Source organism: Misgurnus anguillicaudatus, chromosome 13 (assembly GCF_027580225.2).
Source record: "Misgurnus anguillicaudatus chromosome 13, ASM2758022v2, whole genome shotgun sequence".
Classification (NCBI taxonomy): domain Eukaryota; kingdom Metazoa; phylum Chordata; class Actinopteri; order Cypriniformes; family Cobitidae; genus Misgurnus; species Misgurnus anguillicaudatus.
The window spans coordinates 8929033-8949452 of record NC_073349.2 but is presented as its reverse complement, the minus strand read 5'-3'; the positions used below and the strand labels follow the sequence as shown (position 1 = coordinate 8949452).

At 38.6% G+C, this 20420-nt stretch overlaps 1 protein-coding gene across 2 annotated transcripts in view; it reads right to left on the bottom strand.

Annotated features, from left to right (window-relative positions):
* samd10b (sterile alpha motif domain containing 10b) overlaps positions 1 to 20420 on the bottom strand; it is a 94968-nt gene that overhangs the window by 24742 nt on the left and 49806 nt on the right. For both annotated transcript variants that reach the window (XM_055188266.2, XM_055188264.2), the window contains exon 3: positions 7150 to 7318. In XM_055188266.2, the coding sequence (XP_055044241.1) occupies positions 7150 to 7318 (169 nt within the window). The remainder of the gene's footprint in view (positions 1 to 7149; positions 7319 to 20420) is intronic.

Sequence of the window (20420 nt, the reverse complement as noted above, 5' to 3'; positions counted from 1 at the left end):
TTGACAGAGACCGAATGTAATAAACCCACGACTCACCGATTGATGCAAAGAAGAAAAGACTCCAAATAGCGCGCTGTCACAGCTTGCGAGGACGAAAAAATTCGCTGCTCAGGTAAGCTGCACTTGACGGCACGAAAATCGAGGAAAAACGACCTATCACAACAAGCGAGAAAGCAAAAGAGGCAGAAGGCTGAGCTGGTTGGCTACTTATTGCTCAGGGCTCAGCCTATGTCACCATGTAACTTTGTTGGTATATTTTCTCGACCTATCTAGCTGGCGCTGCGATAATCCACTAGTGCTTTAGCACCGCCTCTGGCGGTCAGGAGGAATGAAACAGAACTCCTAAACTCAAAACTGAATGTCAGAATGGGAAAGAAAGGTGATTTAAGCAATTTTGAGAGTGGCATAGTTGTTGGTGCCATACGGGCCGGTCTGAGTATTTCACAATCTGCTCAGTTACTGGGATTTTCATGCACAACCATTTCTAAGGTTTACAAAGAATGGTGTGAAAAGGGAAAAACATTCAGTATGCGGCAGTCCTGTGGGCGAAAATGCTTTGTTGATGCTAGAGGTCAGAGGAGAATGGACCGACTGATTCAAGCTGGTAGACGAGCAACTTTGATTAAAATAACCATTCGTTAAAACCGAGGTATGCAGCAAAGCATTTGTGAAGCCACAACACGCACAACCTTGAAGCAGATGGGCTACAACAGCAGAAGACCCCACCGGGTACCACTCGTCTCCACTACAAATAGGAAAAAGAGGCTACAATTTGCACAAGCCCACCAAAATTGGACAGTTGAAGACTGAAAAATGTTGCCTGGTCTGATGAGTCTCGATTTCTGTTGAGACATTCAGATGGTAGAGTCAGAATCTGGCTTAAACAGAATGAGAACATGGATCCATTATGCCTTGTTACCACTGTGCAGACTGGTGGTGGTGGTGTAATGGTGTGGGGGATGTTTTCTTGGCACACTTTAGGCCCCTTAGTGCCAATTGGGCATCGTTTAAATGCCATGCCCTACCTGAGCATTGTTTCTGACCATGTCCATCCCTTTATGACCACCATGTACTCATCCTCTGATGGCTACTTCCAGCAGGATAATGCACCATGCCACAAAGCTTGAATCACTTCTAATTGTTTTTTTTAACATGAAAATTAGTTCTTTGTACTAAAATGACCCCCACAGTCACCAGATTTCAACCCAATAGAGCATCTTTGGGATGTGGTGGAACGGGAGCTTCATGCCCTGGATGTGCATCCCACAAATCTCCATCAACTGCAAGATGCTACCAATATGAGCCAACATTTCTAAAGAATGCTTTCAGCACCTTGTGGAATCAATGCCACATAGAATTAAGGCAGTTCTGAAGGCCAAAGGGGGTCAAACACAGTATTAGTATGGTGTTCCTAATTATCTTTTAGGTGAGTGTATATAGTATACATACAATATGTACAGATGGCCTCAAAGCTAATATACAGATAGCCGATTTTTGATAGAAACTGTGCAGCTATTTTATTGGAATATATTCGCTTTAAAGCATAGGCCAGTAAAAAAGGACACCAGTTTTTGAGTGTGAGTGTATGTATGTGTGTTTGAACAACAAAGAGCAAAATCTCAAGGAGACTTCCAAGTAAAGGATAGCAGCGAGTTTGATACTGAAACAGTGCATTCACAGCACATTACAGTAAATCACAGCAATCCACAAGACACCACTGTGTTAACCTCCGTTTGTTGAATTTATATCAGCGGATCTTAATCCTCCTAACTCCTTAAAGTAATACCACCTGAACTTGAATAAAGGGGGAATTTCTGTTGTTCCAATTTGCGACAAGCCACTTGATTCAGAACCGAATAAATTCCCGACAAATACATGCTCTTCAAGCTTAAGTCTACCAGCCTTTCCTCCATACATCTCTCTTCATGTAAAAAGTACCAATCACTGATGTATATCTCTTTAAGCCTGATGTATAGGCTGTTAAATCAATTGGTGATGCATTTAACTACTAGGGGGCTTACAGGGAATTTTCTGACAGAGATGCCCCACTGACTGCAAGTTCTTCAATTGAGCAGCCTTAAATGCCCTTGGGGCTTTGAGCCAACAATGGGCCAACATTGACCCAGTTTTCACACATCTCAATAGGGATTACATTTGCTTTCTGGTCACCCACAATAGGCTGTGAAAAGCAATTAGAACATGAGAGATCATCCCAAAGTCATACAGGACAATTGATATGTTGTGACTGCATACATTTATGCATTTATCAGAAACGTTTAACCAATTCAACTTACAGCGCATTCAAAATCTACATTTTACCAGTGTGTTCCTTAGGAGTCGAATCCATGATCTTGTGCTGCAAATGCACTGCTATATCAGTTCAGCTATATGAACAACCACTGATCATATTTGGAAAGCATTTCATATTTTTTTTAAATGCATGATGTATTTCTTATGCTGAAATGGTGCCTCGGGAGTGAACATTTTCTGTTTTATGAAGCTCTCTATTATATTACACACACACGGCCAATAATTCAATGGTTTTGGATTCAGCCCTGCAGAAACACTTTTTGCCAGATTGCCGTTCACCTGATGCTATTGTGAAGCAGCAGACGGCTCAGGTGAACAGCAGAAATGGATTCCCTGCAGACGGGTTTAATGCGTTCCCAAATAACACCCTGAAGATAGTGATAAAGGTGCTGTCAAAAACAAGATAAGGTGGAAAAATGAGGAAAAAGAAAGTGGTTTCAAAATGGTTGAAAAACTCATTTTCACCCCTCCAATATGCCTTTATCCTGAATTTATAGCTTAAAGAAAATGGAGTGGTAAAAATGGGCTTTAAAGAAAACGGATTTAAAAAAAAATTTTCATTTCCTATTAGACATGTTTTTGAAACATGACAGTAGTTCAGTTGTAATGACAGCACATAACCTTCAGTCTTCATAACCAGCAAAAATCAGTTTTTCAGATATTAAGGTCAGAATTTGAGGTAAACAACATGATGCATGGATCCACCCTGTCTAGTATCAACACTTCACGCTGATGGTGTAATGGTGTGGGAGACATTTTCGTGGCAGATCAGGGCCCCTTAGTACCAATTGAGCATCATTTAAATGCCACAGCCTACTTGAGTATTGTTTCGGACCATGTCCATCCCTTTATGACCACAGTATACCATCTTTTGATGGCTACTTCCAGCAGGATAATGCACCTGTCACAAAGCTCAAATCATCTCAAACTGGTTTCTGGGACAGGAGATTCGCATCATGGATGTGCAGCTGACAAATCTGCACCAACGGTGTGATGCTATTATGTCAATATGGACCAAAATCTCTGAGTTATGTTTCCAACACCTTGTTGAATTGATGCCACGAAGATTTAAGACAGTTCTGAAGGCAGAAGGTACTAGCAAGGAGTACACCAGCATATGACCTCAAAGCCAAAAAACATTAATTAAAAGCCACAAAATCCAATTATGATTTCACACAGCCCTTAAGACATCATTTAAAAACGTGAAGTACGTACTAGTGATTCATTTGGATTCGGTTCAGGGCAATTCACACTAAACATCTGACTCAAAAGACCCAAAACAGTGTCAGAAACAGTCTGTGCCTGAAGCCAAGTGACGATCATGTCTGACATGGCCACTGACTCGGTTTCATCTATTTCCAGTGTGTACTTCAAGTGATGGGGTCAATGACCCAAGGAGAATCGCACACAAACACTCACAAACACACACACAGTCTAGAAAGAGGCTTGATAAATGAAGCAATAAATAATAGCACAGATAATAGAAAAAGGCCGTTGGGACCATGATAACATTCACAGCACGTCATAAACTGTGTGTGTGTGTGTGACAGAGGGATATGACATAACACACACTTAGATAGAGACGCATGTGTGGTTATGAAATCCAATACAATCCTGAGAGCAAGAAAAAGTGCACACAAGCCATCTAGGCATTAAATCTCTCCTGAGGTTCAGGACTCTTTACTGATTGGCTAGACAGATGTCACATGACTCAAATGGTTTTGACATACTGTTTGTACAGTATTGAATGGGATAGTGATTCACACGCACATTTAAGAAACATATATCTGATCTTTGTTTACAATTTTTTATTTCAAAATATATGTAAAGATATGCATTATATACAGTGGCAAGAAAAAGTATGTGAACCTTTTTAATGTCATAGTTTTCGGATTTTTTTTTTTTATAAAATGTGATCTGATCTTCATCTAAGTCAAGGGTATTGACAAACACAATGTGTCTAAAAATAATGACAAAAAAATTCTAAACTTTCATGTCTTTATTGAGAACAAACAAAAAATAGTAGTGCTTGTGGAGAAAGTATGTGAACCCTTGAGTTAATGACCTCAAAAAAGCTAATTGGAGTCCGGTTTTAGCACACCTGGATAATATGTTTGGAGATGTGGACTACAGCTACTTTGACTGATAAAAACCTCTCAAACTTTTAGAGTTTGCTCTGCACAAGAAGAACGCGTTTATGTGAGCCACGCCTCGTCAAAAAGAGCTTTCAGAGGAGCTACCATCAAGAATTGTTGCTTTACATAAACCTTTAAAGGGTTACAAAGTTATTTCAAAGACTTCACAAAATACACCAGTCTACAGTTAGACAAACAATATACAAATGAAGACACTTTGGGACTCTTGCTGCTCTACCAAGAAGTGGGCGCCCAGTCAAAAGGACACCAAGAACACAATGAAGACTCATCAATGAGGTAAAGAAACAACCCAGAATGACAGCCAAAAATTTGAAGGCATTATTGGAACTTGCTAAAATTTCTGTTCAAGAGTCTACAATACGTAAAACACTGAACAAGCAGGATTTCCATGGCAGGACACCACTGCTTACTAAAATGAACATTGCTGCACACCTGAAGTTTGTAAAAGAAAACATTGACACTCCACAGCAGTACTGGCAAAATGTTTTGTGGACTGATGAAACTAAGATTAAACTTTTTGGAAAAAAACACACAGCGCTACATCTGGCGTAGAAAGGGAACGGTATATCATCATGAAAACATCATCCCAACTGTAAAGTGTGGTGGAGGAAACATGATTTGGGCGGGCTTTGTTGCATCAGGGCCTGACCAGCTTGCAATCATTAATGGGAAGATGAATTCCCAAGTAAATCAGACAATTCTTCAGGATAATGTGGGAATGTCTGTATGTCAGCTGAAACTGTGTAGAAGGTGGATGATGCAACAGGACAACGACCCAAAACACTGGAGCAAGTCCACAACAGAATGGCTTCAGAAAAACAAAATCTGCCTTTTGGAGTCAGAGCCCAGACCTCAACCCAATAGAGATGCTATGGATTGACTTAAAGAGGGCCAAACACATGACACGTCCAAAGAATATGACAGAGCTAAAGCAGTTTTGCCATGAAGAATGGGGGGGGGGTCAAGCTTATGCAGAAAACAATGAAATTCCAAAATGTTCACATTCTTTTTCTTGCCACTGTATGAGTCTGTATGCATTGCACGCCCACACACACAGACACATTCTATAACCACCGCACCACTGCTGTGAATGAGTGCATTACCATTGCGGTGATAAAATACTGCCACCGTCAGAGCCATACTGTAGCTATGTAGATGCAATTTTACTTCTTAGGAATTCTTATTTTTTAACTAAAAATATCAAAAATATAAATACAGCTACTTCCATGAAGACACGCACGAAATGTAACGTAAAAATTAGTATTTCGTGAAAAGTCTACTCTAGTGTCCCCTGAATGGCGAGACCTAATGGAAATGGACCCGGTCTGACAAATGGCACAGTATTAAGGTGTATAATAGTCCATTAGGGAGTGAAACATGAGCACACAGTTCTTGGAGTCAGATGATCGTTTATTATAGAGTTTATGTTGTCTGCCAAACTATTCCTCTGAGAGACCGGAGTAATTGTACATACATCTGTTGATCTAACACAGTGCCTTTAGATATGTCTGTTGGCAAGGGCTGTTGTGAATTGACCAAACTGTCTGTCTTTAATACATGACATTTTCCAGCAAAGCAACAAATATGGAACTATTTGTGAATGTTATTTGCGAATGTTAATGTGCTTTGACATTCTTGGCATTTGAGACTGAGCCTTTATTTACTTTTTATAAAGAGAGTTGTGCTGCACCTGTGATGTCATAATGTGTGCTGTGTCTGTCATAAAGAGAGTTGTGCTGCACCTGTGAACTCATAATGAGAGTTGTGCTTTAGCTGTGATGTCATAACCTGTGCTGTGTCATAAAGAGAGTTGAGTTTTACCTGGGATGTCATAACCTGTTCTGTGTCAAAAAGAGAGTTGTGTTTTAGCTGTGATGTCATAACGTGTGCTGTGTCATAAAGAGAGTTGTGCTGCACCTGTGATATCATGACGTGTGCTGTGTCAAAAAGAGAGTTCAGTTTAACCTATGATGTCATAACCTGTGCTGTGTCATAAAGAGAGTTGTGTTGCACCTGTGATGTCATAATGTGTGCTGTGTCATAAAGAGAGTTGTGCTGCACCTGTGATATCATGACGTGTGCTGTGTCATAAAGAGAGTTGTGCTGCACCTGTGATATCATGACGTGTGCTGTGTCATAAAGAGAGTTGTGCTGCACCTGTGATGTCATAACGTGTGATGTGTCATAAAAAGAGAGTTGTGTTTAGCTGTGATGTCATAACCTGTGCTGTGTCATAAAGAGAGTTGAGTTTTACCTGTGATGTCATAACCTGTTCTGTGTCATAAAGAGAGTTGAGTTTTACCTGGGATGTCATAACCTGTTCTGTGTCAAAAAGAGAGTTGTGCTGCACCTGTGATGCCATAATGTGTGCTGTGTCAAAAAGAGAGTTGTGTTTTATCTGTGATGTCATAACGTGTGCCGTGTCAAAAAGAGAGTTGAGTTTTATCTGTGATGTCATAACGTGTGCCGTGTCAAAAAGAGAGTTGAGTTTCATCTGTGATGTCATAACGTGTGCTGTGTCATAAAGAGAGTTGTGTTTCACCTCTGATGTCATAACGTGTACTGTGTCACAAAAAGAGTTGAGTTTTATCTGTGATGTCATAACGTGTGCTGTGTTATAAAAAGAGTTGTGTTATACCTGTGATGTCATAATGTGTATGATGTATCGTAAAGACATTTGTACCTGTGATAGCGTGGTGAGAGAAGGCCTCCACATAGGTCAGGTAGTTGTGTGGACAGTGTTTCTTCAGCCACTTACACACATCCTGCTGGGTCCACAGCACCACTGGTTTGCATAAACTGGAGAGCGTTGGACTGGTGTGGTACACAGTGTAGGCTTCACCTGGATGAATCTATGAAGCAGAAAAAAATGCATTATTATTAACTGTCATCATTTTCATAATGTCAACTAAAACCAGGCAAAACAGACATGGCATACACCACTGTCTGAAAGATTAGGGTCACTTGACTGAAATGTTTGTCAGGATCATAAAAACGTTTCGATCTAAAGGTATGTTTGAAATGAGTTATGTTGAGAAAAAATTTAATTTCCACAATTTTTGTTTTCCATTGTTTTAATGATAAAGATTAAGTGATTCCTAACTTTTTGGTGTTGTAATGTGTGTTCACCATGATATTTCGTTTTGATCCTACTTGGCTTAAAAAACTTCTAAAAGTGTGAGAACACGGATTAAAGGAATAACATCCGACACACAACATCACACACAGAGTTAGAGCAAATGCATGAGTGAATGTGAGATCCAAGCAGAAACATGAGTCACGTCTCATCCAATGTCAACCAGCAGAAAGGATATGATCTAAAATACACACATTTATGGCAGCATATGGCTGGCATATTAACACACAGCGCTGTGTAATGCACTGAATATTCACTGAAATTCTTTCTTCTTGTAGTGGGTCATTTTGTCCATCTACCATTCATAAATTAACATGTTTTCTTCATTGATCAATCTGCTAAAATAATACCACAAACAACAACCATGGGTCACAATTTGATGCACAATAAAATCTGAATTCTGGAGCAAAACCACTTGAGAGCCACTGATCAAACATATCATTGTATGGCCATGGTACAGCGGCATGTCTATTAAGCTCATTTAATGGTACATTTTTCACCTCACCTCATCTCAAATTAAAACTACTTTAATGTATCAAACAAAAAAACAAGGTAGAAAGGTAATAAAACAGCAACAGAAGGATTAATAAAGTGAGAGGAGATATAATGAGATAACAGAAATAAAAATGTGTCTGTATAGCATCAGGGTGTAATGTGATCATTAAAACACAAGCAGCTGTGTAAACACTACAGTACTCGTATAATTATATCCACACTTTAAAGATTCATCATCATCACACTTTTATGACTCTCTGCTGAAGATAGTTGTGAAAGGGGAACTGCAATAAAAACTTTTACTAGAGTACATTACGCTAGTCTGGGAATATAAAGCATTGCTTTTGCGTCCTATAATATATTTTATAGTACACAGTTATTTTACCAATGTGCTTCATTTATTCAGTTGTGTCTGTTGTAATACAGTAAAACATCAAAAGCATATGCTGTGGAGACCAGAATGCAACTAGAAAACTGCATCATAATAACAATAATTGGTGTTTTATATGTAGGCTATTGAATATTTGAAGTCTTTGTACAGTGGAATGTAATTATCATGAAAGTATCATAAGTGAAACACACCACTGAGGATAATAATGTTAAAGAGAGGATCACCAGAAGGCAGCTGAGACAATAATATTTAACTATCACTGCATAAATTTCGTCATCTTTGCATAATCTCTAAATAATTCTTCCACAGAGAAATTAAAGAGTAATAAATAAATAGTTACCACACTACATTTGGAAAGAAAATATAAACATGTTGTTGTCTGAGGGAAAGTTTGTATCTCAAATATTTGATAATTTTTTTTATTTTTTTGGAAAAAGTATTGCTATGTATTCCCCTTTAAGTCTGCCTGTGGGTATATAACAAATAAAACAAAATAAACTTCGTAACTCCATTGGATCTTGAAACGTTCGGTTAAAAATTGCGGAGCTAAGAAACGAAAGCGGTTAAACGCCACCTACATTAAAAAATTAGACCAAATTCGCTCAGCTTGTATTAAGTGTTTACACAATACCTTCACTTTAAATCAGCTGAATCCCACCCTCAGTCCATTCAGAAATACCGCCATGTTGGCAAAATTCAGTAAACACACCTTGATTTTTCAGCAATGTGAACGGATTCACGGAAAATAAATTGGATGAACGACGGCACACAAAATGACTGTAGGTGCATTCAATTCGACAGGGTCCATACGGAGTGTTCACTGCTCCCTACTGCCTAAGCACGGTATATCAGTCGAAGTGGACTTCACGGACAAAAACCGCTCATTAGGAACAGCCTGCAAATGACATCAAAGAAAGTCAACGACGGGGTCGCGCAGATTGATATAACATAAATATGTGGGACTACATTCATATTTTAATTGACAGTTGGGTAATTATCGCTCTCCACTTCCTGTGAAGTGATGTATCGATGTTCCCTGATTCCCTATGCCGTGCGCAGTGCCCTTCGAACTTAACATGTTCGCTCCCTTCGGATTGGAATCTCACATAAGATGGCGGAAAACCCAGTGAAGTGCACTTCACAGTCCACTTAAGGCCGTATTCAAACTTGTGTCCCTTGTGAGTACCGACTGTGGCAGTCACATGGATCACAGCGCCCCCTAATGTGTGGTTAGGTTTCTTCATTTTTGCATTCTGGCTTTTATAGTTTGCAGTGTTTCTAGTTGCATCTTTAGTGATTTTACAGCTATTTATAATTTCTTGCCCAAAGAAGTGGAGGTTTTTGCCAAAAAAGCTTGCATGTACTTAAAGAGTTTTGCAGCGAAAGAAAGTCAAATTTTTTACCAATAAAATGACTAAAGTGACATTTGTGAAAATTACACTGAAAAAATCTCCGGTTGTACATGATTGAATTAAGTTTTCTTAAAATGATTTTGCTTAAAAAAATTGTTGGATCTACATAATGTAATTATGTACACCAGTTCAACATGATTGAATCAAGTATCTTTAAAATTAAAAGAATTTTAATTTACATTAATTTCATTTGAAGAAAATCATGTGCAACGAATGTCCAGAAGTTTTTTTCAGTGTAGTGATGCACCAAAATGAAAATTCTGGGCCGAAACTGAAAATCCTGGATGCACTTGGCTAAAAAAGACTTTTAACCCTTTCACCGCCACTGACGAGTTATCTAGTCAATCAAGAGAAAACGCTCCATATTTCCATTATTGTCCACCAGGTGGCGCTCTTACCCAACTTATAAAACACGAAAGCATCCACTGATCCAAAAACAGTAAAAACTCTTTGTATGTTTTGATCATCGTTCTGAATCTGATCTCTAACAAAAGTCCTTCACAAAAATGCAATTATCTCAGCTTTTTCCTCAAAATTTGGTATCGTTGAAGAAACCTACCCATATTTAAGAGGTGATAAAAAGAGAACAAATGAAGATAGGATGAAACTTTTTTCTTTGAAAGCAGAGGGTGTCTGTTCTTTCATTTGATATATTGCATGTTTATATATTTAAAGAAGAACATTTTCTGGAATGCATTAAACGTTTGTGAAAATCATAAAAAATGCTGGCGCTGACTGGCAACTTAAAAAAAAAACGCTGGTGGGGAAAGAGTTAATATAAAATTATAAAATAATATAAAAAAAGTTTTTGAATAATTGTATTAATATTAGATATTAATTTAGTGAATCTGAGATGGACTACAAACCAATAAACCAGTTACTTTTTTGAAAGTAACACACCAAAATTGAAAATAAAGTAAAACTACACCAAATATTCTTTATTTTAGTTATACCTTATACAACAAAATCAAATTTAACAGCCTTTAATCTATGTAAAGTAAACTATAACATGCAAAACAGTATGCAGCAGCTTTGTTAAAACATACAATCTTTGTTAATGCTGTACATGATCTGAACAGTGCAGTTTATTATTTTGCAAGCTTGTGTCTGGAAATATGCACGGTTATAATTGAAACATAATTTTTTTCATAAAAATGTGCATGAGTCACAGAGGCAGAGAAAAATGACTTCATCTAAATATGATAAACCATCACTGTTCTACGTCTGGATAAACTAGATTACCAATGGTTAGAAAATAAGATGCAGGCCCTGCCTCAAACTACAGCATTAAAAAAAACGACACAATACATTTTTATAAACACAGAGACAAAAGAACTGGGCAGGAATGCTGGGTATTCAAATGCCAGAATATATATATATAAAACATTATATGTGGCTCATATTCTGTAGGGATTCATATTTTGGCTGGGAAATAAGAATGAGGCGATGAGCCGGAGAGCAAACAGGATCTGGCGAGAGGTGCTTGTTGCCACCATCAACCTCTGCTCTCTATTTCCATCACTCTCTATCTCCACCAAACCAGCATCTGGTCAATAAACATCCACCCCTGAACCGGTGAGACCTGATTCTGTCCAGCCTGAAACATACAGTCATTAATAATACACAGAGGATGGAAACTATGGAGAGACTATGGGCGGCCATTTTGAATACATGTCACGAATGCCTAATTAGAGGAACAGCTCTATCTTCCTAAACTAAAGTAAGCAAAATGTTATCCATCCTAAAAGGTTTAGAAGACTGGGCATCTGTAAAACTTATAAACTACTACTTTACTACACTATGCACATGAAAACGTCATTACACAGACCAAAGACATCTAAATGGATATAAAACAGAAAGGGATAACAAAATGCAAAAAAAAATCACACAATTTATTAATGTGGAAAGTGTGTTTATTATATCTTCGTATGGACATATAATGAAGGAATTCCTGGTTTGACTCTTTACACATTTTTAAGCTCTTACTGTGGGTTCACACCAGCTGCGTTTGAGTCATCAAATTCGCATCTAGTTTGCCGCTTGAACATTTTGAGTTTACTCGCTTCATTCCCGCGTGAAATTCTAGTCATCAAGACATTCACGCGGAAATTCACGTCATGGGAGGGGCTTCTGCGACTCACATCACTACTAGAGCAAGCTCCTGATTGGTTAACGCGGCCAGTTTTTCCGCCAAAGTTCAAATTTTTCAACTCGCGCCTTTCCCGCGGCAACGCTCAATTCGCGGCATTTGCGCAAACTAGACACATGAATGAGGCGGAATCGCGTCTATCGTGCCCACTAAATGCCTGATTTGCACCGCAAGACCTACAGACACGCGTCAATGCATCTTCACATTGAATTAACATTGAAATCACTTGCGCTTGACGCTTCTACTGTGGCTGGTGGAACGCAGCATTAGCTTAGCACACAGTACTATTTAGGATGATCTGCCAAATTTGTTGCAAAATACACAATACATTATCAGAAAAACAGCCTGATCTCATGAAAATTTGTACATATTGTAAAAGTGGGCTACTTCGTTTTAATTGTTACAAAGTTAATTGTGCAAAAACGTATGACTATCATAAAAAAACAATAACAAAACTTCCACCCCTAACCCCGCCCCTAAACCTAATGTCAGAGGGGTAAAGGCACATCGTACAATAATGTACGAATGTGCGAATGTAGTCATACTAATTAATACGAATTAGCAGTATTTTACCACCAATGCAATTCACCACGGTGGTTATACAATGTGTGTGAGGGGCGTGCACGTGTGCATGCGCGTATGTGCACAGGCACATTGGTGCATATACAGTGCCCTCCACAGTTATTGGCACCCCTGTTTGGTATGTGGTCGTGGACTTCTAGAAATTCTCCTTTTTATTTAAACAACATAGAACCCAAATGCAAAAAATCCAACCTTTTATTTAAGTACATTACTTTGGTGGTAAAAAAAATCACACATTTAGAAAAAAACCTTGAAATCATGCGTCCCACAATTATTGGCACCCCTGATGTTAATACTTTGTACAACCCCCTTTTGCCAACACGACAGCACTTAATCTCCTCCTTTAACAGTTCACAAGATTGGAGAACACAGGGAGAGGGATCTTTGATCATTCTTCTTTGCACAATCTTTCTAGATCATCCAGTGTCCTGGGTCCTCTCTTCTTTAGCTCGCCCCACAGGTTTTCGATTGGGTTGAGGTCTGGGGACTGAGATGGCCATGGGAGGACCTTGAGTTTGTGACTGCTGAACCATTTTTGTGTAGATTTGCCACATATTTTGGATCATTATCCTGCTGAAAGCCCCAATGACGACCCATCTTCAGCTTTCTGGCAGAGGCCCTCGGGTTTTTATTTAAAATGTCCTGGTAGTTCAAGGCATTCATAATGCCATGCACCCTAACAAGGTTCTGAGGGCTGTTGGAAGAGAAACAGGCCCACAGCATCACAGATCCTCCACCATAATTCATGGTGGGCTTTTCGGATACTCATCTTTTGTTTTACGCCAGACCCACTGAGAGTGTTTGTTGCCAAAAAGCTCAATCTTAGTCTCATCTGACCAAAGCACATGATCCCAGTTGAAGTTCCAGTACCGCTTAGCAAACTCCAGATGTTTACGTTTGTGAGAAAAGGCTTTTTCCTTGCATGCCTCCCAAACAGCTTGTTGGCATGTATCGAGGTTCTGGAGACTTTGTAACCCCAAGATACCACTCTTTGATGCAATTCTGTGACAGTAAGCTTAGGAAAATTTTTTACTTGTCTTACCATCCTCCTCACTGTGCGTTGTGGCAAGATAAACTTGGGACCTCTTCCAGCCTTGTTTGTCACTGTTCCAGTTGTTTTAAACTTCTTAATGATTCCTCTGACTGTAAATACGGGCAAGTTAAGGCGCGTGGCTATTTTCTTGTAGCCATTGCCTGACTTATGAAGGTCGACACACATCTGATTTACTTGAATGGTGTGTTCTATTGTCTTTGCCATGATGACAAATGGGTAAGAGAATTAGACCTCTTTGTCACGTCATATTTATACTCCAGGAAACAGGAAGTCATGAATTACTAATTATAACTTCCTAGATAACCTGACCAAATTTAGCAACTACAGAAAAATACATTTAAAACTTTTTTTTATTATTATTCATAGGAATTGTTAGGGGTGCCAATAATTGTGGAACAGGTGATTTTATAATATATATTTTTTTCCTAATTCGTGGAAAAAAATATTTTTACAAATTATTATTAACTTGTTCTAAAGGGTATATTTTTCAAAATTTTTCTGTTAGAGATTATGCTTCTGCAAAAAAAAAGAAAGATTTAATTTCTTAAACAGGGGTGCCAATAATTGTGGAGGGCATTGTAGGTCTTATATGGGTGATTCTCACAAAATCCAGATTTAGAAGGTGTCCAGCATCAGAATTTTTAAAAAGCCCTTGAAGACCCTTTTTTGCACATATAAGATAAAGGTCTGAACTTACTATAACCATTATTTTTAGAGGATTAAAAAATATTTCCTATAGAATTATTTAAGTTTTTTAGATTATCATTATAAAAAAATTATCATTACCGCAACATGATATTACATTAAATATATGCATTTAGAAACTCATGTTTCGGTAATGAGAACGAAAAAATTGTCTTTTTTGATTTTTCATTATAAATACTGTATTTTCATGTCAAAGAACCCAAATCCAGTCACGGACACGTTGCGGGGACACGTAATTCCCCTTAAATGTCGAAAAAAACAACAAAATTGGTTTGTATGTCATTTGAAATCATGTGCAAAATAGTATGTAAAGAGATGTTTGTAACTGTATGCTTCTTATTTTGATACTCTCACTTTGCATTTACTTTTTTTAATCAAAATGTTTCATGACGCATAAATCTAATTTTGTGAGAATCACCCATATAGTATATTAATGCATACATATATTTTGATATGTAAATAAGAATCAGATATACGTTTCTTAACAAACCTGCATGTTCATAAACGGTCTGCTGACTGTTTGCATTCACAAGAACCTGAAGACATCTCACTGGGTGAGATTGTACTTCATTTTTGTCATAGTTTGTGACGTGCACACCACCACAGGCCGCACTTCACCACCGCGGGTCACACTTTACCACCGTGGTGGTGCGGTGGTTATGACAACCGTCACAGCCCTATTAGTCACCTTGTAAAATTTGTACGAATTGCCATGAGGTATTATAAAATTTTGGTACAGATACGTACCTTTGAGGTACCACTATGCACCTTTTAGGTACAAAAGTGTACGTTTGGAAAAGGTACTGCCCCAATGGCAACTTTTGTACCTTCTTTTTCCGGAAAGTGCATAAAAGCTGACCAATCATGTTGTGACCTTATCCTTTTGCCTTTAGGTTCAGTTCCCCTTTTAAAAAATGTCAGTGTAAATGCTAAGCAAACCAGAACACATTTTTTTGTTCAAATCAAAAGTACCAGGAGAACCAAGCTACAAGTGTGAACACGACCTGATAAACGATATATTACGCTGATGCAAAAAGAAAGTACATAGAGTTTATGAAGTATAGTGAGACACCGCTGTGCTCTTTCTGGGTTTATTGAGTTCTGCAGGCAGTATTAGCTCATGTAGTTTCACATCATATTTTCTCAAGAGCCTTTAATCATACACTCTGCCATCAATTCTTAATCAGTGGGATTTATATGTGTAGATTATTCATTCATCATCATCTGAGTCCCGTTGGAGTGCTTCCACCAAAATATCTCAAATGGTTCCAAGTTTTTCCTTTTCATTCTGTTTTTCTGCCACCTTTCTCTTCCCCATGTTTTGCTTACTTCTTCCAACTGTCCTCTAACTCACCTTCATTCATTCAAATCCCATTATTTCCTTCTTGTCTTTTGTCTTTCTAATCTACCTCATTTCCCACTTCGTGTCCACTCATCTTGGTCTCACTCACTCTTTGTGTCTGCTTCTGTCTGTCTGCTCCTCTGTCCTTTTATCTTCTCCGGTCGGAATCATTTTGTGTCCCTGATGTGCGTCTCTGGTTCCCTCCATTGGAGCTGAATCAGGGATTAAACTTTTAGGACTTGATGGGCGACATCTCTTTAAAATTCCAACCTCCCCCCCACTAACACCCTCTGTTTTGCACCTAAAAAGCAGATAAGTTAGCTTAAAGTCCCCCTATAGATCTCTTAAATCTTTGAGCATCTTAACTCTTTCCCCACCATTGACAACTTAACTTGTCGATTAAGAGAAAACGCTTCCCTGCCAATGACGAGTTTTTACGGCAATCCATATTTCCGCTATTTTCCACCAGGTGGCACTGTCACCCAACTTATAAAAACGGAAGCAACCCCTTAGGTCAAACAGTAAGAACTCTGTGTATGTTTTGATCATCGCTCTGAATCTGATCTCTATTTGGTATGTTTGAAGAAACCTAGCCATATTGAGAGGTTTTTGTTTGTTTGAAAGCAGAGGGTTTGTTCTTTCATTTGATATATTGTATGTTTATATATTTAAAGAAGAACATTTTCTGGAAAGTATTAAACTTTTGTGAAAATTAAAATGCTGGCACTGGCTGGCAACTTTTTTAAATGCTGGCGGGGAAAGAGTTAATAGCACATGTAAAAGTTTGACCTGTCATAGTTATTTCTTCATGCTTTAAAACAGCTTGAATGTAACTCTACATCCTCGCTTAGTATGTGCGGATCTATGAATATGCTAATTAGTTCCCGCCTTCACTCTTCTGCACCACCTTGGACCATAGATATATATGTAAATAGATGCTACAGTCTGCAGTTAGCTTCTGTTTGGTTTTAATTCAATTTTGTTCACTTAAAGGAATATTCCATTTTCTTAAAAGAAAAATCCAGATAATTTACTCACCGCCATGTCATCCAAAATGTTGATGTCTTTCTTTGATCAGTCGAGAAGAAATTATGTTTTTTGAGGAAAACATTGCAGGATTTTTCTCATTTTAATGGACTTTAATAGACACCAACAATTAATACTTAATTCAACACTTAACAGTTTTTTTCAACGGAGTTTCAAAGGACTATAAACAATCCCAAACGAGGCATAAGGGTCTTATCTAGCGAAACGATTGTCATTTTTGACAATAAAAATAACAAATATACACTTTTAAACCACAACTTCTCGTTTTAATCCAGTCGTGATGCTCTAACGTGACCCCACGCAATACGTCATCACGTCAAGAGGTCACAGAGGACGAACGCGAAACTCCGCCCCAGTGTTTACATGTGTTGAAAGAGGACCGTTCCTACGTTGTTGTATGTCAACTGATACTAATTAATGTCTTTGTGTCAGTTTATTGTTTACAATGGTCCGCAAAAATGTGCGTTTCATATATGTGACATGTGACCTCTCTACGTCACTACGCATTTACGTTAGGTCGCGCTGGACCGGACCTAAATGAAAAGTTGTGCTTTAAAAGTGTATATTTGTTATTTTTCTTGTCAAAAATGACAATCGTTTCGCTAGATAAGACCCTTATGCCTCGTTTGGGATTGTTTATAGTCCTTTGAAACTCCGTTGAAAAAAACTGTTAAGTGTTGAGTTAAGTATTAATTGTTGGTGTCTATTAAAGTCCATTAAAATGAGAAAAATCCTGCAATGTTTTCCTCAAAAAACATAATTTCATCTCGACTGATCAAAGAAAGACATCAACATTTTGGATGACATTGTGGTGAGTAAATTATCTGGATTTTTCTTTTAAGAAAATGGAATATTCCTTTAAAGTGCAATCCATTTTTTTTTTGGTAAAAAACAAACAAAAATTAGTTATTGAGCAAGTAAAAAACTGTCACCATACCCTACCGTGATTTATTTTAATGATTTATTAAGTTGATTTGATAATACAGGTAGCCTAAGATGATTTGTTGGGTCAATGTCAGTTTTTCAGGAAAACATATGTAAAGTAATCTGCAATTTTATGTATCAAATAAAGATAGCAAAAGACAGACAGCTTTAGTTTGAATCTCTATGATATAACTTCAGTTAAATTTATTCGGTCATAATTTCTAGCGACACAATTTTTTCTCTCCATCCTATTAATCTGTGATATCCGTCTATTTTTTCCTCTATGCTCATGTACAAAAATAAATGTAATCTTTCAGGCTGGCTCCACTCCCGCAATCTTTCTCTCAGCTCTGAGACAGCTTACATGCATGAGAACTCAATGATTCCTCTCAGCCTGGTAAGATTTGAATGAAATAAGACTTCAGACACGGCACTGCATTCATTATGTCTCCACAACATCTGTTCAGACATACACAGCCAAAATCTAACTCACATTTAAAAATCAGTTTTGGGGGTTCAATTCTTGTTGGAATTCGTTCATTCATCCTATATTGTGTGAAGATTGCATACTGATCTTAAAAAGATTGTGCTATTCTGTCTAATTAAGATGAGCTGGCAAAGTTTGCTGACTTTTGGTAATCTGTGTGCTTTACAAAATTGTTTTGTGTCATTGATGGGGTCGGTAACCTTCACGATAATGAGGAAACTAAACAAATCTGGAGGCCAATCTCCTCTGGCTGTCAACCTCAGGTAGCCCCATCAGAACTCTGCTTTAATGAACTAAACCCACTGCATGCTAAACAATATCTATGTGTGCGCTGACTCCTATTGTTCCCATAGATGCAACAGACTAGGTTTGTGCAAAACTCGGTCAGGAATTGTCAGCATTCTAAGGTGGCTTTCACACTGAGAGTTAAGTTTAAAATGTGGTAATGTGAACACTGGGAGCGCATTGGGGTACCAAACCCCAAACTACCTGTACGAGGTGGTCTAATGCTGCCTTCACGTGCTATGGAAAAGATGATATTTTCTATTTGTGAATTGGTATTTACCAGTGTGTTGTGTTTAAGTGCTTTTGTTGTCGTACTGTATCATGTGAGTAAATTGCCTGATCGCTCATTACTAGGGGGCTCCTATTGACTGCTAGCTAGCATCTGCTAGCTGGTAGGTAACACAAAACCATAACAGTATTTTTAAAAGTGACACTGAGTGTTAATGCTTTATATTACAATTGTCAATGACACAACATTGTATAGGCTACAGAAAATATGTGCTAACAGTAGCAAAAAACATTTAGTAGTGCACAATGCTTATCATTCACGACTCTTCAGTTGCTCTCCGCCATTTTGAAAAGGTCAAAGGTTATCTCATCTCGGCAACTCTGGCATCAAAATATTCTACGAGTTGCCCAGTGGAAAATACCACATGAGGGGGTGTTCATGTGCATTTTCCATGTCGGCTTTTGGTATTTACCATAATTACCATAGCACGTGAAGGCAGCATAAGTCCACACTTTGGCTCGATTCGTGTGACTGTGACAGCGGCTCCCGCTCGGGTGCTCACTTGTCCAGGAAGAAAAAAGTAACCTGCATATGTGCTTTGTGCCGAGTTCAGACTGCACACTTTTCAAAGTATTCGGGTCACAGATCTTCTCAGACTGCATGACTATCTGGGGTAGCGTTCAGTCGCTGATGTTTTCAGACTGCACGATGGATCGGCAACAGGGGGTTTCACACTGCATGACTTTACCATTGGAAGAATCGCTGACAACTTTGTCCCGGTCCGCAAACTACGTCTTACAACCAAGCGCACGCGAGAAGTGACAAGGAAACAACGTGAGGTCACTCGCGCAAGGCCGGAGTTCTAAGGAGAGACTGGGGTTATTATTAAAAATGGTAGCCCACAAGAAACTTGCCATACAAATTGCATGTGCGCTCATTTGCAGCGAAAAAAAAAGATAATGGAGGAAATGGTTGGGGAGACTCCTCCCTGAACTTTCAGCTGCTCTATATGTTGCTCTCTCATTGGCTATAGGTCGTCGCCGATGTTACTTCATTCAGAACCATAGACTGTAAAAAAAGATGGACGACGCCAATTCGCTCTCTTCCATTGGTAAAATGAGAAGCCGCCAGTGTCCGGATATGGCGCTGACATCTTGGGTCTTGAGTCTGCACAGTAGTGATTTCGGGACCAGTCCTGCACAGTAGTGAGCAGGAAGTAAAGACGCGAAATCAAGGCCCCGCCCTCGCTCTCACAGAATGTGCATATCACAGCTGTCAATCATGACGTGACACCACCGTTTTTATAGCATTAAATAAGTAACTAAAAACAAACTTATTTTAAAAATAAACACTTGAATTTACATCAACGTGATTAAAGCTACGGTAAATGACAGAAAAAAGATAATTGAAGTGTAATTAATTTGTTTAGTCGGTCTCAAGTGCTATTGTATAACATGGGGGAGGCGGGGTTTATGACCTATACTGGGACCAGTCGCTGGGGGGCAATTGAGACGTTTTGGCTTCACTTTTCAGGGCTTGTGCGGCACGCTTACTCAGAACACATTTCATACGGCATGATTTTGAATCGTCAACAGGTCCAGATATCTAGCATGCCCGATATCTCACGGGTGTCCGCGACTCGTCTGCAATTCTCTCAAATTTTTCGGCACAGGCGTCTCAAAAAAAGATGCACATATGTGTGAAGACCAACTGTGA